The sequence below is a fragment of the Neoarius graeffei genome, chromosome 7, assembly GCF_027579695.1.
Source record: "Neoarius graeffei isolate fNeoGra1 chromosome 7, fNeoGra1.pri, whole genome shotgun sequence".
NCBI classification, from domain to species: Eukaryota; Metazoa; Chordata; class Actinopteri; order Siluriformes; family Ariidae; genus Neoarius; species Neoarius graeffei.
Window position 1 is genome coordinate 72,773,652 of NC_083575.1, and position 24,338 is coordinate 72,797,989.

General features: G+C 40.5%; 1 protein-coding gene across 2 annotated transcripts in view; it reads right to left on the bottom strand.

Moving 5' to 3' along the window:
- si:dkey-28b4.8 (sarcoplasmic/endoplasmic reticulum calcium ATPase 2) overlaps positions 1–24,338 on the bottom strand; it is an 85,728-nt gene that overhangs the window by 28,500 nt on the left and 32,890 nt on the right. For both annotated transcript variants that reach the window (XM_060926375.1, XM_060926376.1), the window contains exons 4-12: positions 21,687–21,769; positions 21,342–21,446; positions 19,940–20,078; positions 14,548–14,714; positions 12,257–12,412; positions 9,519–9,660; positions 9,116–9,282; positions 924–1,012; positions 269–371 (exon numbers count right to left, since the gene is read on the bottom strand). In XM_060926375.1, the coding sequence (XP_060782358.1) occupies positions 269–371; positions 924–1,012; positions 9,116–9,282; positions 9,519–9,660; positions 12,257–12,412; positions 14,548–14,714; positions 19,940–20,078; positions 21,342–21,446; positions 21,687–21,769 (1,151 nt within the window). The remainder of the gene's footprint in view (positions 1–268; positions 372–923; positions 1,013–9,115; positions 9,283–9,518; positions 9,661–12,256; positions 12,413–14,547; positions 14,715–19,939; positions 20,079–21,341; positions 21,447–21,686; positions 21,770–24,338) is intronic.

Below are 24,338 nucleotides of genomic sequence, written 5' to 3' on the forward strand. Positions count from 1 at the left end.
TCCAGTCCCGCCCGCAATAAGCTTTCAAAATTTGTCCCGCGCCGCACTGCTTTGCGGCGGGTCCCGCGAGTCCCACGGGACTCCCGCGGGAGTGCAGGGCTCTAATACTCATCTTATACGTAATTGTTTATTCTCCACTTCCTTGTTTCACTGTGAGTGTTGTGTTTCATGAATATAGATTAAAATAATAATCACTGTGAAAGCTGATTTCTGAACTTTTGAACAACGATGCTTGTATTTCTGTTCATGTGCGTGTACGTATACACACCTCATTGTAGTCCAAAGAAGAATCATTACACAGGGCACAGATTGTGGCCAGTTCCACCAGGGCATCATACTGGCTACAGCGCACCACAGCACCATCCCTATATCTGTGCAGAGAGAAAAGAGTGTATTTGGCAAAAAAGGTAAACAAGTGTGTGAGTTCTCAATTACAGATATGTTTACATAATGGGGCGGCACGGTGGTGTAGTGGTTAGCGCTGTCGCCTCACAGCAAGAAGGTCCGGGTTCGAACCCCGTGGCCGGCGAGGGCCTTTCTGTGCGGAGTTTGCATGTTCTCCCCGTGTCCGCGTGGGTTTCCTCCAGGTGCTCCGGTTTCCCCCACAGTCCAAAGACATGCAGGTTAGGTTAACTGGTGACTCTAAATTGACTGTAGGTGTGAATGTGAGTGTGAATGGTTGTCTGTGTCTATGTGTCAGCCCTGTGATGACCTGGCGACTTGTCCAGGGTGTACCCCGCCTTTCGCCCGTAGTCAGCTGGGATAGGCTCCAGCTTGCCTGCGACCCTGTAGAAGGATAAAGCGGCTAGAGATAATGAGATGAGATGTTTACATCATGAGCAGGCCAATGACACGGGTACAGAAGCAACATCAGTTGTATTGTGGTTAGGTAGTGTGTGTGAGTAAATGTTAAAGTCACTCACACATCTCCTTCAGGTGCATAAGTGGATCCAGTCACTGTAAACTCATTCAGGACACACCTCTTGCCTGTGACCTTCTCCACGACAAACATCTTCACACACACACACGCATGCATGCCCACACACACAGTTAATAAAAATCATTAGAGTTGTGCTCAAATCATTGTTATTATATTTATCTGTTATATGATTTGTGAATAGAACAGTTTATAAAAGTTATTCAGCCACTATGGTCATGCATTTAGCAGTAAAATCACATTAGGAGGAATATATTACATAAAACTATATTTTATATAAAAAAAATCAGTTTAATAATTGGGCAGGCAATACATCAGTTACACAAAATTTGATCCTGCATATTTTTACATTGATTTGTAACAAAATAAATAAAATCAGGTAAAAGTTAAACAAATGTAGCTTGGGACACATTTAAGGACAGCATAGACTCGACACATTACTGCATTGTTCACCCTCTTGCCTGGGCATTTTTAGGATTAAAAGCCATGGCCACTAGAGGGCAGACCAGAACCTAAAACAACCCTCACTGGCAAATTGACATGCTGACGCAAGAGTGAGTATGTACAGCGCCCTCCACAATTATTGGCACCCCTGGTTAAGATGTGTTAAAAGCCTTAAAATAAATTCAATTTTTATTGCAGAAGCATAATCTCACACTGAAAATTGTAGAAAAAACCGTAACCCTTAACTCAAGTGAATTAAAAAAAAAAAAATCCCTGACTAAGAAATAATTTTTCACAAAATCACCTGTTCCACAATTATTGGCACACAATTCCTAGAAAATAAATGTAATTGAAGCATTTCTGTCATTTCTACTGTAGTTTATAAAGTTGATCAGAGTATTCGGGAACCTTTAATTAGTAATTCATCACATCCTGTTTCCCTGGGGTATAAATATGATGTGACACAGAGGCCTATTTCTCTTATCCACTCTTCAACGTGGGAAAGACAAGAGAACACACCATTCAAGTAAGGCAGATGTGTGTCGACCTTCATAAGTCAGGCAATGGCTACAAGAAAATAGCCACTCGCCTACACCTGCCCATATCTACAGTCAGAGGAATCAAGAAGTTTAAAACAACTGGAACAGTGGCAAACAAGCCTGGACGAGGATGCAAGTTTATCTTGCCACCACGCACAGTGAGGAGGATGGTAAGAGAAGTAAAAAGTTCTGCAAAGCTCACTGTTAGAGAATTGCATCAAAGAGTAGCATCTTGGGGTCACAAAGTCTCCATAACAACCATCAGGCGCCATCTACATGCCAACAAGCTGTTTGGGAGGCATGCACGGAAAAAGCTCTCACTTACAGGCATAAACGTAAACGTCTGGAGTTCGCCAAGCGGTACTATATGGAATCAATTTTGTGCCAAAATGTTCATACAATACTTTTGAAATTAAAAAAAAAAAAAAAAAAAAAAGACAAATCAAAATACAAAAAAAGAAAAAAAAAGTCAATTTTTTTAGACTGGCAAACAAATTATTTGTGTAATCGTGCAAAATATCAGTCTATTACTCTTCAGAAACCTTTTATTTTTGTTCCGCGGCTTTCTCAGTTTTGTTTGACGTAATTTATTTTGGTTGGGATTCCAGCTTTCTCGTTTGCGCTCCCTGACTTTTTGCTTGCAGTTTTGGCACAAACTTCACGTGTGGGTGGGCTGTCCAGGAATGCATTCCCATTGGCTAACTTGTGTTTGACTGACAGCTACGCTCAGCAATTCCCCCGGAGGCTGTAGCGGCCATTTCCTACTCGGATTCTGGTGGACTGTTTGACGAGTGACCGATCCATTGACGGTAAACAAGGATCGAGTGGACTTCAGTGGCGACTATGATATTGAATTAATTCAACAAAGTGTAAATTCAATATCATAGTCGCCACTGAAGTCCACTCGATCCTTGTTTACCGTCAATGGATCGGTCACTCGTCAAACAGTCCGCCAGAATCCGAGTAGGGAATGGCTGAGCGTAGCTGTCAGTCAAACACAAGTTAGCCAATGGGAATGCATTCCTGGACAGCCCACCCACACGGGAAGTTTGTGCCAAAACTGCAAGCAAAAAGTCAGGGAGCGCAAACGAGAAAGCTGGAATCCCAACCAAAATAAATTACGCCAAACAAAACTGAGAAAGACGCGGAACAAAAATAAAAGGTTTCTGAAGAGTAATAGACTGATATTTTGCACGATTACACAATTTGTTTGCCAGTCTAAAAAAATTGACTTTTTTTCTTTTTTTGTATTTTGATTTGTCGTTTTTGTTTGATATTTCAAAAGTATTGTCTGAACATTTTGGCACAAAATTGATTCCATAGTACTGGGACTTCAACTGGGACCATGTGCTTTGGTCAGATGAGACCAAGGTAGAGCTTTTTGGCAACAAACACTCTAATACATCACAAATGAGTATGCGGAAAAGCACCTCATGCCCACTGTGAAGTATAGGGGAGGATTGGTGATGCTGTGGGCCTGTTTCTTTTCCAAAGGCCCCGGGAACCTTGTTAGGGTGCATGGCATCATGATCCAGGGGTGATAGCGTTCCGGCGCCGCGCCGGATTTCCGGCGTACCGTGGCTGGGGAAAAAAAAAAAAATCTAGTTCGCCCATTGTCCTGTGTCATTCTGAGATGCGCAGATGGACAGTAAAGGGAATTCGCATGATATGGAACTAGTGGGAAAAAAGTGCCGTCACGGCACGAATTAGTCTAATTCGTGCCGTGACGGCACTTTTTTCCCACTAGTTCCAAATCATGCGAATTCCCTTTACTGTCCATCTGCGCATCTCAGAATGACACAGGACAATGGGCGAACTAGATTTTTTTTTTTCCCCAGCCACGGTACGCCGGAAATCCGGCGCGGCGCCGGAACGCTATCACCCCTGATGATCTCTTTGAAATACCAGGACATTTTAAATCAAAATCTGGTGGCCTCTGCCCGAAAGCTGAAGATGGGTCGTCACTGGGTCTTTCAGCAAGATAATGACCCTAAACATGTGGCCAAATCTACAGAAAAATGGTTCACCAGACACAAAATCAGGCTCCTCCCATGGCCATCTCCGTCCCCAGACCTCAACCCAACTGAAAACCTATGGGGTGAGCTGAAGAGGAGAGTGCATAGGAGAGGACCCAGGACTCTGGATGATTTAGAGAGATTGTGCAAAGAGGAATGGTCAAAGATCCCTCTCTCTGTATTCTCCCATCTTGTGAAATGTTATAGGAGAATATCAAGTGCTGTCTTGTTGGCAAAAGGGAGTTGTACAAAGTATTAACGTCAGGGGTGCCAATAATTGTGGCACACATGATTTCACATAAAATAATTATTTCTTAATGTGGGATTTTTCCCCACTGAATAAATGCACTTGAATTAAAGGTCGGATTTTTCTCTTTCTTTGCATTGTTGTCCTATATTATAAAAAAAAAAAAAAAATTATTAGAAGCCTAAGAACATATCTTAACGAGGGGTGCCAATAATTGTGGAGGGCGCTGTATGCATTTGATTTTCCCCCATGCCTTCTGGGATGTACATTTTGCTATGGAACAGCATGGAAATGTCATTTCGCTGCAAACAAATTCTTAGCCCCCCCCCCAAATAAATAAATAAATAAAATAAACAAACTTTCACTGGGCAATTCTTCAGCAGAGATGTCAAAATTATGAAATTATTAAGACTGCCTTATCTTGTCAGCTTAGGGACATTGCTAAAGCATGTTATTCAAGACAACATGTACTGAAAACCATATTTTATATATATCCCAGTTATAGCAATGTCGCTTCAGAGGAATCTTGGTTTGAATTTTAAGAAATGAAAGTTCAGTTTTTTCTGATGCAATTTCGTTACTGACTTTTCTTTCCTCATTAAAGATTTTGCACTCAGAGTTAAGCTGCCAATTTTCTATGCTTTTTTTTTTTATTTTAGGGTCAAAAGATGCCCTATACAGTGTGAATTTTTTATTTAATACCATTATCTTGAGTACTGCAACTAAAAAAAAAAAAAAGTTACCACATTTTGCTGTGAATGTAATTCTGTTACCGAAGAACTACCCCACTATAACACTACGTTCAGACTGCAACCTGAAACGACCCATATCCGATTTGTTGTGAAATCCGATTTTTTTGTTAGGCCGTTCACATTACCAATTATATGAGACTTGTATGCGATCTCCAATATGAACGGAAAACGACCCAAAAGTGTCCCGCATGCGCAAATTGACACGTAATAAGCACATCTACCTAATACGTAAACAAAAAAAAAAAACCGCACTCTTCATGTTTAATGATTTTCTTTTTTTTTTGTTCGTTTGTTTAATTATCTGGTTAAAGTGTGAGGTCTCGTGTGTGTTTTTGTTTCTGAACTGAAATGAAAACGTGTAGCCTGGTAACGAGGGTTGACTCCTAAATGTCTCTCTAATTTCTATACAAGTGCACTACATGTTACTAGGAAGTAATGGATTTTTAAACTCTATATAGTGCACTCGAGCTTCAGTAGGCAGTCATTTGGGATACGGCTGCTGTATTACCAAACTCTTAATTCAGGCTTAATAATTTGCACATATTTATTTCGTCATATTAATAAACTTTTTCTACATTTTTATAAATATTTATTTAGATTGTTTATAGCCAGCTGAATTCTGCAACTTCTCTCAGCGCTGGCTCAAGGTGCAGAAACACCAGTGCAGTTTGCTATGGAGATGAGGCGAGACCTGGCGATGTGGTACAGGATGGTTTCAGTTATAAATCAGTTATAGAAACTGTTTTATTTAATCAGGCTAACAGATAAACATCCAGGTCCCTACCAAATCCACCATTAGCTTGATCAACTCTATAAAAGTCTATTTAAATTCTGAAAACTGTACAAACGTTGTTTTCCACCAAAGAGGCGGGATTAGCCAACGCAGAATAGTGACGTTTGTCTCTTGTTGATGACGTGTAGGTCGCATGAATGCGACCTGTCCGGTCAGACTGCAGTCGCATGTGAAAATATCGGATATGCATCGGATTTAGGACCACATATCCAAGCGGCCTGGGTCGCATGTGAAAAAATCGGATCTGTGTCGTTCAGATTGTCAATAACAAATCGGATACAGGTCGCATATGGACAAAAAAAAAATCGGATATAGGTCGTTTCAGGGTGCAGTCTGAACGTAGTCTAAGTGTTGCTGCAGTCAAACTAGTGCGTACTACAACCTTCTATCTAGAAGTATGTACTACAGCCATGTATTTGCCTGCATTCCAGTGGACAATTCTCATTACACCATTACCCACAGTGCATTGTGAATCCAACACAAAACTGATAGGTATTTGTTAGACAATTTCATATCAGTGAGGCAGCAGCTACTGTTGCCATCAGCTCCAGGGTTCCTGGTTCTAGCCAGAGTTTGGGTTATGCAGAATTTCATACAATGTCTACATAGGTTTTTGTGACACAATAAATTTCATGTTAGTGTTATAATTTAGAACTACCTGTTCCAGGATAGGCTGCAGGTAGCCGCGCTCTGAGCCGCATATGCACAACTACACACACGAACAATCAGCCTAATCGATCATTCCCCCGCCTCCCCATACAGGAGGCAATGAGACAGTGAGAGCGCCCCTACTGGTCGACTGATTTCAGGCTGGTCATGTGACATGTACAGGTTTACATTTACACTGGAGAACACCCTTAATCTCTAACTAATATGGACAGCAAAAAGGAAAAAAAGGGAGAGGAAAAGGCCAGATAAAAGAAGAGAAGTGCATTAGAGAAAGATGCGAGTAAATGTGCCAAATTTGCAGACTCGTTTGTGACCGCAACAAGCCCAGACGATAGCAATGCAGCTGCTCAGACAGGCATGTATGGGACACAGCAGATACTTGACTGCATTAAATCATGAGAAGCTTATGACTTGACAAGCTACAATTCTTAGTTAGCCCATCTTTCTTAAATCTTCAAGCTACTTTCAGATTAGTCTTTAGTAAATCATCAAAAGCATATAGAAATCTAATATATTTATATTAGGCCTATTAACTTTTTTTTTTTGCTGCATACTGCAGATTTGTCATTGTGGACATCCTGAGTGAGTGTGTGGGCCGCTCAGATGATATTCCCCAGCTGTAAATCAGTCCCACTCCCGGCCTTGTCTGAAAAATGTGCCCATATATGGACTGGACAATCTAAATTGTTCCTAGATTCGAAGGTGTGTGTATTCCTGTCCTGTGCCCAGTGTTCCCTGGATAGACAGGAAAATTTGGCTTGGAGTCCCTCATACTGCAGTCCTATATATTACTTTATGCAAATTAGCCTATATTGTGTGGGCCACACAGTATGTTGGTATTACACATGACAAGGAGATGCAATAGTAATTTCTGCAATACACCGAGAAGGCTGAGAATGAGTGTGGCAGTCATCATAAGCATGCATAGCTAAACTAAAGTACAACCCCAAACGCTAAAAGGTTGGGACACCGTCTAAAACAAAAACAGAATGTAAAGATCTGCAAAATCATGGAAACCCTATATTTCATTGAAAATAGTACAAAGACAACATACTGTATCAAATGTTGAAAATGAGAAATGTTATTGTTTGTTGAAAAACATATGTTCATTTTGAATTTGAGGTCAGCAACATGTTTCAGAAAAGTTGGGACAGGGGCAACAAAAGACTGAAAAAGTTGTGTAATCCTTTTTAAAAGGAAAAAAAAAAAAACACACACAAACACACCCCTACACACACACACACCCCTACACACACACACACACCCCTACTTTGGTTACCTGGCAACAGGCCAGTAACATGATTATGTATAAAAGGAGTATCCCAGAGAGGCAGAGTCTCTCAGATGTAGAGATGGGGAGGGGTTAACTGCTCTGTGAAAGACTGTGTGGGCAAACAGTGCAACAATTTAAGGATAACGTTCCTCAATGTAAAAATTGCAAAGAATTTGGGGATCACATCATCTATACTACATAACATCATTAAAAGATTCAGAAAATCTGGAGAAATCTCTGTACGCAAGAAACAAGGCTGAAAACTGACATTGGATGCCTGTGATCTTCAGGCCCTCAGGAGACACTGCATTAAAAGCAGACACATATCTGTAGTGGAAATCACTGTATGGGCTCAGGAACACTTCAGAAAACCGTCATCTATGAAAACAGTTCATTACTGCATCCACAAATGCAAGTTAAAACAAGATATAAACAATATCCAGAAACACCGCCACCTTCTCTGGGCCCGAGCTCTTTTACGATGGACTGAGGTGAAGTGGAAAACTGTCCCAAGGTCTGACAAATCAAAAGTAGAAATTCTTTTTAGAAATCATGGACACCACATCCTCCAGGCTAAAGAGGAGAGGGACCATCCGGCTCATCAGCGCACAGTTCAAAAGCCAGCATCTGTGATGGTATGATGGTGCATTAGTGCACATGACATGGGTAACTTGTATCTCTGGGAAGGCAGCATCAATGCTGAAGGATATATACACGTTTCAGAGCAATATGCTGCCATCCAAACAAAATTTTTTCCAGGGAAGGCCTTCCTTCTTTCAGCAAGACAACGTGCCGAACCGCTTTCTGCGCATATTAAAACTGCATGGCTCCATAGTAAGAGTCCAGGTGCTAAACTGGCCTGCCTGCAGTACTGACCTGTCTCCCATTTAAAACATTTGACGCATTATGAAGCACAAAATACAACAAAGGAGACCCCGAACTGTTGAGCAATTGAAATTGTATATCAGGCAAGAATGGGACAACATTTCTCTTTCAAAACTACAGCAATCAGTCTCTTCAGTTCCCAAACATTTAGAGTGTTGTTAAAAGTAGAGATGATGCAACACGGTGGTAAACATGCCCCTGTCCCAACTTTTCTGAAACATGTTGCTGACATCAAATTCAAAATGAGCATATATTTTTCAAAAAAACAATAAAATTTCTCAGTTTCAACATCTGATATGTTGTCTTTGTATTATTTTCAATTAAAATATTAGGGTTTCCATTATTTGCAAATTATAATTTTTTTTTTTTTTTAAACTACACAGTGTCCTAACTTTTTTGGAATTAGAGTTGTATAACGATGACTTTAACAACACTAATGGAGAGAAAACACACGACACGGTGCGAAGCAACCTGCCAAAGCTGCTGTTAGTGGCACAATCTTGGAACACCGTCTCTAATGACATGTACTGAACACAACGTTGAAAAGAAATTCCATCTCACCCTGCAGACAGACATCTGATTGGTGGTGAGAGTGCCAGTTTTATCAGAGCAGATGACAGATGTGCAGCCCAGGGTCTCCACAGAAGGCAGTGAGCGCACAATGGCATTCTTCCTCGCCATACGACGTGTGCCCAAAGCCAGACAGGTGGTGATGACAGCAGGAAGCCCTACAAGACAGACGACAGACACCGAGAGAGAAAGAAAGAGGGTGTGATCTACATATGTATACTTCAAAAAGATATGATACACAATATGAATGTGTGCGCGCACATATGCATGTGGTAGCCAAGTAGACTCATTAACACATAAGCTTGTATGTCGTCTAAAATTTACGGTACAATTCTGTTGCATGAAAAAGCTTTTAAAAAAAAAAAAAAAAGACAGATTGAGATGTATTTTGTACCCTCTGGGATGGCAGCTACAGCCAAAGCCACAGCAATCTTGAAATAATACACAGCTCCTCTCAGCCAGCTGCCACCATGTACAGGATCATTGAAGTGTCCAATGTTAATGGCCCATACTGCCACACAGATCACCGTGATCACCTAGAGACAGCAAGATTTAAAACAAAAAGATGAGGCTTTCTAAGATTTCTGTATATCAATATAGGCATAAACTTTACATGAGTGGTTAAGGCCTCTGCATGTTCTTGCGACAAGGCTTTCGCAGATAGCTTTTCGCAGACAGTTGTAATTTATCGTTGAGCGGGGAGTAATAGGCGTGCGCGATGTTATTCACCGCCACAACGCAAGGGGGCGTGAAGTCGCGAAATCGCTAGGAGTAGTTGGTGGGTGTGGTTAGTGGAGTGTTTATCCTCCGGTTACTTATAATGACTAGAACTGGAGTCGTATAAATGTACGTACTTCCTCGATCAACCGCTCTTCCTGCTGCTCCATCTTCGCTCGTGTTTTTAAAAATGGCGGTCGTGAAAACAAAACAAACCGGGAAAGTAGGGAAGCGGAAGTGCGTGTACAGCGGATGTAGAGTGGACCAATCAGAGCCCTCTTGTCTGCGATGCTGTCTGCGAGGCTTCTGCGGTGGTCACAATTTTTGGGAGGTGCGCGCAGAGCGTCTGCGAAGGTGGGGGGGGGCTACGCAGACGCTATCTGCGACACCGTCTGCGAGGACTGCGTTGTCAGCATAAATTGGCCTTTATAACCAGAACAACATTTAAAAAACACTCCTGAATGTCATTTTACACCATTAAATAAATAACCCATCTACAATAAACTTTTTTTTTTAATGGGAGAATGTTATAGGAAATTACATCATATAGGAACTGATATCAGAGTGGTGTGAAGCGGCTCAACATGAAGCATAATTACTGTTACCATCCTGAAGTCCATTTTTTCCATTAACCTCACGTCCTTGAAACATTTTATTCCTCTTACTCCACAGCAAATTATGAGCAATTACTTTATGTAATGTAAAAATACATCATGCTTTTTAACTGTTTCTAGTTGAAGTTGTGGAACATGAAACAAGTTAATTATGGTTATTACTACTACAACTATAAACAATGTTACAGAGAAATCAGAAAGCCCTCGGTCCTGAAGGCTCCTGAGCTGGAAAAACTTACTAACTTTTATGAAAGTACTATGCATGTAATGATAGATTGTGTAATAAATCATGATACAAATTTATGATTCAACTCGAAATAAAAAATGAATTACGATTATTATTAGGCTGCGTAATCCTAGTTTTTCCTTGATCTGCGTTGTTCAGGAGAGCAGAGGGTGTAATAAGGTAAAATAGTGGAAATGCATGTGATTTCACTGTAGGCGGGAGTAACGCAGCTCTAATGCAGCAAACAGACAGACACACACAAAAAAAACAGATCTAAAATCGGAAAGAGCTGCTGTGCGATTGATTGTACAAACAGATTTAATAAGAAATCTGAGCTTCCTTTACAGACTCCAGAAAGCTAAAGACAAGAAAAATGAAGGTAGTACAAAAAGTAAAAAAAAAAAAAAAAAAAAAAAAAAAAAAAAGAGTTTATTAAGAAAAGGCCCATTTGTTATTAAACTTCGTTTTTAATAAAATGAATATTTTAGTTAATAGGCTATTATATTTTACTCCAATCCTTACAAAGGTGGGTATGTAATAATTGTTGGCTATTAAGAAAATGAAGGGTTTTTTTTAAATAAAAGAAATATTCAAGTTGATAAACGAATAGGAAAATAAATGCTGAAAACATTAAAAAAAAAAAAAAAAAAAAAAAAAAACTCAGAGCACAATATCCCCCCTGCTGGCAATTATATTTATGCTATAAGTGCTTAATACACCCTCATGAAATTGCCAAAGTACAAGTTTGGTAATCAAGGGCCATAACTCTGGTAAAATGTGAGTGAACTGAACAAAACTGCAATATGTGCATTACTGATATAAAGCAAAGAATCCTGTCAAGTTTTGTGAAATTCCTCCAAAAATTGTGGAGAGTTAATTTCAGAAGGTGAGTACCCTTCCCAGGATGGACGGACAGACCTTGTCATGGCAATCTCCCCTTCGGGCCTTTTGGCCAGTGGGGGATAAAAACTCATTTAATATTTTTTCAAAAAAAATATTGTGGGAAAATGTAATCATGAACCCAATATCAATCAACTCAAACCCTGAACTGGGCAAATCATTACATGCCTACAAAGCACCGATACTGGAGACTCCATCCAAAAGTCTCCTTATACATTTTTCTTGCTAAATTAAAAAAAAAAAAACAAAAAAAAACCTTAAATCTGTAATTTGAGTTACAAGAAATATGCAAACTGAAATGAGTAGATGAAGAGGGGCAGTTTTGACCTGTAGCAATTGGTATTCGACTATATTATTTATATAATCAAACAACAGTACTTGTGTGTGAGATATATACACACACACAAACAAGTATAGGCATATACCCCACTGTAGTAGAGACCACCACAAAAACAGTCATAACACAACCTGACAGAGAAAATCATGCGTGTGTAGTTGTAGTATAGTGTGTATCTGAGAAATATAGAAAAATGAAATATTCAAAAATCTGTTCCATTTGCAAACTTGGTTATGAACAATGCAGTGAAAGGAAAAAAAGCCAACCTAATAAGTGTGAGTGTGTAGGAAGGCAGAGAGCAGAAGAAAGTGACAGTGAAAATAAACGGAGCACACTACCTTTGAGAGTTGCTCCCCAAACTGGTCTAGTTTTTGTTGTAAAGGCGTCCTTTCTGGGTCTGTGGCTGCCATCTCGTCCCTGATTTTACCAATTTCTGTCTGCACTCCAGTGGCCACCACGACCCCTATTGCTCTCCCTGCCGCGATGTTTGTGCCCTGTGCATCAACAAAACACAAGACCTGGGATCAAACTGCTTGCAGGTTTCACGATTTCCAAAATATACACGTGTGATAGAAACTCAAGGTGACCAGATTCACATTGTATAATGGGTTATGGCTTCATTAATTAAGGTTTCAACATTGTGGCAAAACATCAAGATAACACAATTCTAGGTCACACTGACTCAAAACGTAGGTAAAGTGGCATTCATTATATAAAGTACATTTTGAAAGAGTTTATAAATGCAGATCCTTTGGAAATTAATGTTTCTGAAGTTTCTTGGTTAATTACATTAAAGATGCAGTTTGTCATGTTTAGCGGTCTCTACTGGCTGAACTGCAAAAACTAAACAATTTTGGTTATACTCGTGTTTAACCGTGTGCTAGGATCTACATATCCTTATGCTAGGATGTTGTTTGTTTATTTATTGGGGGTGGGTGGGTCTCCACTATAAAGTACTTCTCCAAGTTGCCCTGGATAAGAACCTCTGCTAAATCCTGTAGATGTTAAACAACTGTGGTGCATACCATGACTTTCAGTGTGTGTGCGCGTGCGTCTTGCTTTTTGTTTTTAGGAGCCATCAGCAAAACCTGACCCGTTATCCCTCATGTTTGAGATTGTTGAAGTATTTTCAATTAAAAAAAAAAAAAAAAAAAAAAAAAAACCCTGTATCTGTGCTAGTAAGGTCACCCAGTGAGATGAGCTGCATGGCAACCTCCAACTTACCTAATAAAATTACAGCACCAACCAACATGTACAGGACAAGCAAGATGGTCATTACACAGTTACTGGCTAAAGAAATCAACAATGACAAAATAAATAAATAAAAATAGACTTAAAAATTATTTTCTTGCTTCCGCTAATATCGCTCCCCATAGGAACAGTCAGTTTTAAAAATGACAGACTGCTGAATGTCATAATTGGTCACTCAGAATCAGGTATTCAAAAGAGTTGTGCAATTGCTAGAAAATCACTGATTACATGCTTCATCTCATCTCATTATCTCTAGCCGCTTTATCCTGTTCTACAGGGTCGCAGGCAAGCTGGAGCCTATCCCAGCTGACTACGGGCGAAAGGCGGGGTACACCCTGGACAAGTCGCCAGGTCATCACAGGGCTGACACATAGACACAGACAACCATTCACACTCACATTCACACCTACGGTCAATTTAGAGTCACCAGTTAACCTAACCTGCATGTCTTTGGACTGTGGGGGAAACCGGAGCACCCGGAGAAAATCCACACGAACACGGGGAGAACACGCAAACTCCACACAGAAAGGCCCTCGCCGGCCACGGGGCTCGAACCTGGACCTTCTTGCTGTGAGGCGACAGCGCTAACCACTACACCACCGTGCCGCCCCTTACATGCTTCAATTTAAAAAAAAAAATCAGTGAATGTAGTCAAAGAAAGTATTCCAGTATTGGCAAGGTATGTGTTGACTCCGACATGCCCCCTAGTGGGCAGAATATTTAATCTTGATGTATAAAATGTATGCAGACAAATATGTGATTAACGGTGTTCCAAAATCTGTCATATATCTAAGAGTCAAATATGACCCCAGCCTTAGTAAAACAGGAAGAACTAATCATCTGGGCGTAAAGCTAAATAAGGAACAATGAAGAACCGAGAGCTATCCACTGCAAGTCATTATTGCGAATCGCCGTTTATTAAAGTGGCTTCAAAAGGACATTAAATATTACAGGTCTAGAAACACTTTTAAACATACAAACTGCACCTCTAATACAGAGTTGGTGGTCTGAACATGGTCTCAGTACCACCTAATGGTGCGCTTTTATGACATGCAAGAGCCATTAGAGTGTCTCAGCTGGAGTGAAGTAATGGAAGCTTTGGGGTGTGTGTGTGTGTGTGTGTGTGTGTGTGTGTGTGTGGTCTTTAAGGCTGAGGCACCCTGGTCATTATCCATATGAAAGCTCAAAGTGCTTGTGACATCATTGCGCCAACCAAGTGAGAGCAAACAACATCTATGATGTTTTATTCAGCACACCGTTAGGTCACTCACACACACGTCTCATGTGTAGACAAACAAAACATCTCAGCCACACTATACACAACCACCAGTTATAGTATTGAAAAATTATTCTCATATGCACATGGATACACACTTACAGAAAAGAGCATGTTTTTCTTGTCCTGGTTTACAGCGCGTGGATCAGGGACAGGGTCTGTGTGTTTGAGCACTGAGACAGACTCCCCTGTCAAAATGGACTGGTCTACTCTCAGAGTGGTGGATCGAATGGAGGTCAGTCTGATGTCCGCTGGAACCTTATCACCCACTGCAAAAAAGGCAAAGGGATCGAAAAGTGATCTTTCCTATTCAGGCCAAGATAAAAATCATTACCATGTCCTACATACACCCATTCAAATTATAAAATGTTGATTTTTGGAGTTCACAGTATGATAATCATTCAAGCTAATATCTTGGTTTTTGGTATATCCTACACTAACAAGCCTCAAACTTTGATAGTTAAGTGTGGGGGGGTTTTTTTGGCCATGATTTGATCTATTCTTTGTGTAGCTACGTGCCATAGCTAAATGGATAGAAGCCTAATCGATTCAGACTGTAATCAGATACTGGGTGTCAAAATGTCAGTGATGCTCCTGCATCATCAAAACAGAGGAGCGTGCCGACACACTCACTCACACAGAGCAGGGGCTCATTTTTAAAATACCGCAAGTGACTTTCACCTCGGGTGATGTTGCAGAGACTGATATGGAGGAGTCATCAAAAAGTGATGACTCATTTCAACGTAAACCTGTATAATTATTTCAAATTTGGCAGGAATGTTGGTTTTCCATCAGTGCATCAAGTTTTTGGTAACGGAGGAGGTCAAAAATCGCCCACGTGAAGGGTTTCACAAGACCAACATACTTGTAGAGCCTGGCAAGGTTTTTACATCAGGGTGGTCATTTCCTTAAAAATACTATTGTTATGGAGGCGTTGTGGCTCAGTTGACTAAGGCGCCATGCCATAAATCCGGGGACCCGGGTTCGATTCCAACCCGAGGTCATTTCCCGATCCCTCCCAGTCTCTCTCTCCCGCTCATTTCCTGTCTCTACGCTGTCCTATCCAATAAAAGGTGAAAAAAAGCCAAAAAAAATCTTTAAAAAAAAAAAACAAAAAAACCCTGTTGTTATGGAAACTACATTATCAACTTTCTCACACTCAGTATATTATCTTTACTGACAAGCCATGTACTTTTCCATCTCCAGGAGCTGCACACAGCCTTCAGGGGTGCCAGTAATTTGTAATCATTAGCTTAAGCAAATAGATAGTGGTATGTAAACACTCCAGAATAACAGAATTGAGTGATATAGCTCATATTACAACACACAGATGCCAGATGAGGATGCAGATTATGGGAAATAACAGCCCAAAGCATGTAAGGGCAGGTCCTAGATAAGGGATTACTAAATGAAATTAGGTAATTTAAAAAAAAAAAATTCAGAGCTTAAAATGGTCACCATATAACTGCACTGCAACAAATGTCTATCTAGTGTTTCTACACCGCAGGTTCTGATTACAATATTTAATAACATGCCATGTTCAATCATATGAATCAGTAATATTCTATTAAATTTACTAAATCTGTTCAATCCACACCATCACTAAAGATTCCAACTATACTGAAGGATTTAACTACACAAGCCTGAACCAAAAACACACCATGTACATTTTTCCTCGTTTTTTGGGGAGCCAGCCAAATGTCACTCCACAGTCAAAGTCCCAAAAACCACTTACTCAAAACTCCAAGTCCATGACGGCTGTATTAGGGCACATAAAGAAGGATGTCAAACTTATTTTTATTCACGACCGCTGGGATTCCTGGAATAGAACTTAAATAGTATGCCAACAATTACAAGCCTGAACCTTAACCCTTTCTGCCTACAGTCAAAAATCAAACTCACTTAAGCTGGTTTCTGATAATGTTCTAAATGTTATCAAATTAATATACACCGTTATCCTGGTCAACAAAGCCAGCCAAATAAGAATGCTTCACCACTTCCTTAAAGGAACAGTCCACCGTACTTCCATAATGAAATATGCTCTTATCTGAATTGAGACGAGCTGCTCTGTACCTCTCCGAGCTTTGCGCGACCTCCCAGTCAGTCAGACGCAGTCAGACGCGCTGTCACTCCTGTTAGCAATGTAGCAAGGCTCAGTATGGCCAACAGTATTTTTTGGGGCTGTAGTTAGATGCGACCAAACTCTTCCGCGTTTTTCCTGTTTACATAGGTTTATATGACCAGTGATATGAAACAAGTTCAGTTACACAAATTGAAACGTAGCGATTTTCTATGCTATGGAAAGTCCGCACTATAATGACAGGCGTACTAACACCTTCTGCGCGCTTCGGCAGCGCATTGATATCTGAGCTCCGTATCAATGCGCTGCCGAAGCGCGCAGAAGGTGTTAGTACGCCTGTCATTATAGTGCGGACTTTCCATAGCATAGAAAATCGCTACGTTTCAATTTGTGTAACTGAACTTGTTTCATATCACTGGTCATATAAACCTATGTAAACAGGAAAAACGCGGAAGAGTTTAGTCGCATCTAACTACAGCCCCAAAAAATACCATTGGCCATACTGAGCCTTGCTACATTGCTAACAGGAGTGACAGCACATCTGACTGCGTCCGACTGACTGGGAGGTCGCGCAAAGCTCAGACAGGTACGGAGCAGCTCGTCTCAATTCAGATAAGAGCATATTTCATTATGGAAGTACGGTGGACTGTTCCTTTAAAGGAGATACGCAGAACCATGGCCTCACTTTCCTTTATAAATGCTTTGAGACCTCAAGAATGGCACAGGAATAATTTCAAGTGTTAAAAATTACTATTAGATTTATTGTTATGATTAAAGTGATTTATATAGGTAGCAGTCTGAGTGAATGACCTTGACATCTGTGACAGCACAGCAAGAAATCTATTGGTCTCATCACCATTTCCGCTATACTAAAAACACAGAGCTGACTGCAACTCCAATCCTCCATTTTGAGCTAATTTATCACCATGCCACGTAGGTGCGTTATTGGTGGGTGCAGCAACATGACAGAAGGTGGATTTATGTTGCATTCATGGCCCAAGAATGTTCAAACTGCAAAGATCTGGACGCGTTTTGCGAGACATTCACGGACACATTGGGCACCTATAAAGTGGTATCTCCTCTGCTCTGCACATTTTACTGAAAACTCGTACGAAACGTCTGATCTGTTGAGAAGCGTTGGCTATAAGCCTGTATTGAAAGAGGGTGCAGTACCAACAATTAAATAAAACTACAAGTATCCATTTATTTTTAAAAAAAAGGAAAGTAAGTTCAGTTGCACCAGTTCTCCTGGAGCGCAAGCCGAAGGTTGTTGGTAAAACCCGGGACATGACATATCGCTTGGGCAGTGACCTCCCCCACAGTTGTTGCTAAAACCAGTGACGTCCCGTCCCGGGTTTTAGTAATTGCCTGAGCCGAGCAATAATGGAGTACTCAGAATGGAGAAAATGGAGAATGAGTGGAGCAGCCGTCTGATTTCTCCGCTAGATATTGCTGCCATCTCGCCCTTATGTGGAAGAAGTGAACAGAGAACTGAATGAACAACTGAAAAGTCAGATTTGTTTTCAAACAATCGGCCATAAGATCGGCCTTCAAGAAGCGAGAACACAAATGGGTAAGCTCCGACTCTCATTTGGATACAAAACAGCAAAAACACCATGTTGTTTACCTGCATTTAGATTAATACATGTAACTTGTATTGCGTGTTTAAGTTACCAGTATAAGATTATTTAATTTGCTTCAGAATGTGATTGTCTCAGTTCATCTGATTATTTAATTAGCCTTTTACAGTTTATCAGTGAAAATGCATGCATGTTGCATAAGTTATAACACCCATCCTGTTTTAATGAGAGTCAACCCACAATCAGTGAAGTCAAATCAGTCTTAGTTGAGCAAGTCGGTAACGGTATTTCTTACTTTCACCATAAACTTTTATTTATACGACTTTGGTCTATAGCTGTCAAAGGCCTCGGCCTTAAAACTGATTACCGCTGTGATGTCACGGACTGAGGGCTGGCTGGCTCAGCGGGGCAGCTCGAATACCAACTTTGCGGTCGATTTTAACTCTCAAAAATATATATTTATATTCCCATTTATGCAGCATACAAGAGTCAAGGATGGAGATACTATCCACTCAGAAATTTATTTAGAAATAATGGTTCTGCATATGTCCTTTAAGAAAAACACCGAGTCTTTTTTTCCAGCAGTGTATTTATGGTTTCCTGGAGATGGACACTTGTGAAGATAGTGATCCTGAGCAGACAATGTTGATTGGTCTCTCAAAGCAAACAAAAGGCCAGCTCACATCACGGCAGCGATGCTCTCCAGCTGCAACTGACAGATTGATGGAGAAATCTTCACTCGGCTTTTAGAGTATTTTACAGGCGGTTTCAGTTTGGGCAATGACGATATGCTACTGCTAGCCTGAAAAATTACATCTTGATTCACTTATGAACCTGCCAGAAAAGCATCAGTAAATACAACACTGTCCAGCCTGATGTTTTATATAAAAAGAAGGCCAAGCATATACTGCTATATTACAGCTGAATCAACTCGGTGATTGATCAATTATGCCATTTTACTGTATTGTTTAAACCCCCCCCGGACCGTGGATTTGAACCCTCCTTCATACAGAAAATTTTCAGCTCATTTACCGTATTTTCTGGACTATAAGCCGCTACTTTTTTCCTAGGTTTTGAACCATGCGGCTTATACAAAGGTGCGGCTATTCTGTGGATTTTTCTTCCACCGCTAGGGGCGCTCTAACCGGAAGTAGAATCAAAAATAAGATAGACGAAAAATCAATGCAAAGAAGAATTAGCAGATCTTTAGCAGATAGAACACGCATGACAAATTACTAACTGGTAATTATTTTCAAATCCAGCGAAGATGATTAAAGTGACTTGTGGTTTCAAACACAGGAGAAATGAAGGTAAATAAATACCGGTTATTTTCTCTTGGTTCTGTTCCGTTTTAATCAGCAAAGTTGCTGCCGTGTTAAAAGGCACTGTTCGGAAAGAATCTGTTCAGGTACATGCATGTACATTTACAGTACAAAATCGTTCTGTACATGCAGTAAATATCTAATTTTTCAACATAGATATCTGCGGCTTATAGCCCGGTGCGGCTTGTATATCTTTTTTTTAATTTTTTTTTTAAAATAGAGCGGATGCGGCTTATATACAGGTGCGCTCTATAGTCCAGAAAATACGGTAAATTAGCAGATTTAGGCTGCAGTCATCAATTCATACACCAGGTTCAAAATACAGAAATTGAGATGATCATCCAAAACATTGATTATTGTGTCACTCTTATTTTATAAAACATTTTTCGGTTTTAATTCTTGAAGCCAATGTACATCTTCACTCCATAATTTCACCGAATGAGTAATCAGACAGGGAAGAGCCTGCAGTTAACCACAGCAGAGGATAGTGTGTGTGTAGATTTTCTGCTTACCTGCTACTTCTACAATGTCACCAGGCACAATATCTCTGGCTCGGACTCTCTGTACGCTCTTCCTGTCCTGTCTGTACACCTTCCCCATTTCTGGCTCGTATTCCTTCAGTGCTTCAATGGCATTTTCCGCATTGCGTTCCTAGATAAACAAATAGGACTAGATTTATTTATATGCATGTACCTGTACATTCGCACACAGAAAATTATCCAAAATTCAGTCATGTGGCAGCAGCGCAATGCACAAGATCACGTGGATACAGGTCAAAAGCTTCAGCTAATATTCACACCAAACATCAGAACAATTGGAGTGTTATTTCTATGACTAAATGTGGGATGGTTGTTGGTGCAAGTATTTCAACAACTGCTACTCTCCTGGGTTTAAAAAAAATAAAAGTTCTCTCTCTCTCTCTCTCTCTTGCAGAACCATCAAGAGATTGCACAGCATGGTGTGGAAAACAAAAGCCATCCGGTGAGCAGAAACCTCTTGCTGATGAGAGGTAAGAGGAGAATGGTTAGGCTGCTTCAACAGCACAAGACATTTTTCCCCAGTCGCCTACTGTCTGGGTTTGGTGAACCTGTGCCCACTGTACACTCAAATTTCTGTTCTTTGTTGACAAGAGACAAACCTGATTTGGTCTTCTGCGCAGTGTGCACAAGTGTGAAGTTTTGTGCATCTTGAGATGCTTTTCTGCTCATCACTGTTGTAATGAGTAGTTATTTGAGTTACCATAGCCTTCCTGGCCTTATACCAGTCTTGCCATTCTCTTCTGAGTGCCATCAACAACAAGGCTTTTCCCATTCACAGGAGTGCTGATCACTGGACCTTTTTGTTTTTCGCAACATTCTATAGTATTGTATTACTCGAGATCAGTCTTGGTCTCCTCTTGGAATCAACCGCAAAACTTCAACCAATACCATGAGTCACTGCTAATTTGAAGTTTTTATTACTGTTAATAGCAGTCGCCTCTCAATTTCCTCCTTCACATGCACTGATCTGGTCCTGGTCTTCACTTGGTCTCAACCCCTCAAAGTCTTGGTCTTGACTACAACACTACAATTGTCGATAAATTCCAGAGACTGTTTGGTGTGAAAATCCCAAGAGATGAGAAGTTTCTGTAATATTCACACCAGCCCTTCCATCTCCAACAACCGTAGCACAGTCCGTGAAATTATATTTTCCCCATTCTGATACATGATCTGAACATTAACTGAAGCTCTTGACCTGTATCTGTATGATCATATGAACTACGCTGCTGCCACATGATTTGCTGATTGGATAATTGCAGGAATAAGCAGGTGTACAGGTGTTCCTATATACGCATTTCCATTTAGCACCAACTGATGAGTGATGTTTAAGCCAAATATCCACATTTTGCCAAGTACTGTATGTTTCTGTACTTACCTGCCACACGCCTACGATGGCATTGGCGATAAGGATCAGGAGAATTACAAAAGGCTCTACGAAAGCAGTGATTGTGCCCTCCCCTTCTTCAAACCAGGCCAGGGTCTGACAAAGACACAAAATCCAATTAGTCATTGATAGTCTTCCCCCAAAACATGAATGAACAAGTAAATTCAGAAAGAGCACAAGTGCATGATGGCCACAATATACTGTGGCAATTAGATGATAAACGCTCATGATCCGAGAGGTTCTTAGCAATGGCACTTATTAGATTACTAAATGCACGGGGGTGGGGGTTAGGTTCAGCATCACAGTTGTGATGTGCTGGTTCCCATTAGTGCTTACAAAGGAAATGCAGGCTGCGAGCAGCAGAATCCGCACGAGCAGATCCTCGAACTGCTCCAGCACCAATTCCCACAGAGACTTCCCTGTAAACAGAGAGGGGAAGAGGCTGGGTAAGTTAGGAGAACAATCAACAAAAAGGCCTCTCCTCTTACTTACAGAGCCAGAGGAACCAGAGACACAAACACACTTTCAACATAGTTGCTATGATTCCAATTGCAGATTCCAAATGAACCGTTTGTGTGTACTAGGTTTGTTACACATCTAAGGTTTCACGGTTAGTAACGGTGATTGTGCATGGACTTTCAAAATACAGATTAAAATGCTTTTTACTCCAGTGTCTTCCCTTTTTGTGTTTGGCTGGGACAAGTTTTGTAACCCCCTCCCTCTAGGACTTGCACCTTATTATAAACATGTTATATGTTGCTTCTTCTACTGCTGCTACTCCTATCACGTTCATAACTTTATGAAACCACTCAGGTGCAAATGCACAGAACGTGGCACTGCTTACCAGAACTAAATGAAACTACAGCTCCAGTCAAAAGTTTGTATACCCCTACTCATTCATAGGTTTGTCCTGTATTTTGACCATTTTCTACACTGTAGAACAATACTGAATTATATCCTTTAGGTGACTGGATGCTGGATGGAGAGTGATGCTCAACTTGTCTCTTCAGAATTCCCCAAAGAAAATAATTTCTTTACACCACAAAGGTGAAGGCTATAAGATCAGCAAAGCTTTACTTGGTCAGAATACCGTAGCAAAAGTGGTACAAAAATTTAAGAAAGATGGAACTGCAACCATCTCACAGAGACATCCAGGTCGTCCACGGAAGTAAACACCTCGACAGGAGCATCTTCTGATGAGCAGGGTTGAAGAAAATCGGCATGCAAGTTCACTGCAGTTATCTAAAGAAGTAGAAAGCCAAACTGGGGCGACTATTTCCCGTGACACAATACGGCGTACACTGCAGAGGAATAGCATGCATGGATGCCGTCCACGAAAGAAGCCTCTCCTAAAGCCCAGGCACAAAAAAGCCCGCCTAGAGTTTGCCAGGGCCCATGCTGACAAAGATGAAGACTACTGGGACTCTATACTCTGGAGTGATGAGACCAAGATAAATATTTTTGGAACTGATGGCTTCAAAACTGTATGGCGTCACAAAGGTGAGGAATACGAAGAAAAATGCATGGTGCCTACAGTGAAACATGGTGGTGGCAGCGTCCTTATGTGGGGCTGCATGAGTGCTGCTGGTGTCGGGGAGCTGCATTTCATTGATGGCATCATGAATTTACAGATCTATTGCTCTATACTGAAAAGAGAAGATGCTACCATCACTCCGTGCCCTTGGTCATCATGCACTTTTCCAACATGACTAAACACACATCTAAGGCCACTGTTGGCTTTCTGAAGAAGAACAGGGTGAAAGTGATTCAGTGGCCAAGTATGTCTCCTGATCTGAACCCAATCGAACAGGGAATTCTGAAGAGACAAGTTGAGCATCACTCTCCATCCAGCATCCAGTCACTAAAAGAGGTCATTGTTGAAGAATGGAAAAAGATTGATGTTACAAAATGTCGCCAACTTGTTCATTCCATGTCTAGAAGATTTGGTGCCATAATTAAAAAAAATCATGGAGGCCATACAAAGTACTAGATGTAGTAGTTTTTGTTGTGGGGTGTACTCCTTTTTGCACCACCCTAATTTGAGTAAAACTGAAAAATGTGTAATCCAAGTTTATATTATTAACCTTACTTTCACGTTATAAAGTTAAACAGATGTTATATTAAACTCTGTCTTGTCAACATTTTGGAAATTGTTTGTGTTCATTGAGATATTGTTTAAAATGTTACTTTTCCAAGGGGGTGTACTCATTTACGCTGAGCACTAATAGAATTGTCCCCCCCCCAAAAAAAAAAAAAAAAGTTTGATATTTTAGATTCTTCAAAGCAGCCACTGTTTACCTTGATTACAGCTTTGCCCACTATTGGCATTATCTTAACCAGCTTCATGAGGTAGTCACCTGAAATTCTTTTCAATTAACGTGTGCCTCGTCAAAAGGTGATTAGTGCAATTTCTTGCCTTCTTAGTGCGTTTGAGATCAAACAGTAAATAATAATAATGCAGCAAATAGCCCTATTCCACAACTGTAGTAATCCATACATTATGTCAAGAACCACTCAACTAAGTAAAGAGAAACAACAGACCACTGTTACTTTAATACATTAATCTTAGTTAATAACAAGAGTGCTCCGAGAGCACAATATCCCCCGCTGGTAACTACATCCATGCTATAAGTGCTTAATACACCCTCACGAAATTGTCGAAGTGCAAATTTGGTAATCAAGGGCCATAACTGAAGAAATTCGACTGAATTGAACTAAATTGTAATATGCGTGTGACCAACATAAAGCCTTTTGCTAAGTTTTGTTTAATTCCTCCAAAAATTGGGAGAGGAGTTCATTTCAGAAGACAAGCAAACCCTCATGAAATTGTCAAAGTACAAGTTTGGTAATCAAGGGCTATAACTCTGGTAAAATGCGACCGAATTGAACAAAATTGCAATGCGCAGATTACTGATATGACAAAGAATTCTGTCAAGTTTTGTGAAATTCCTCCAAAAATTGTGAGAGGAGTTGATTTCAGAAGGTGAG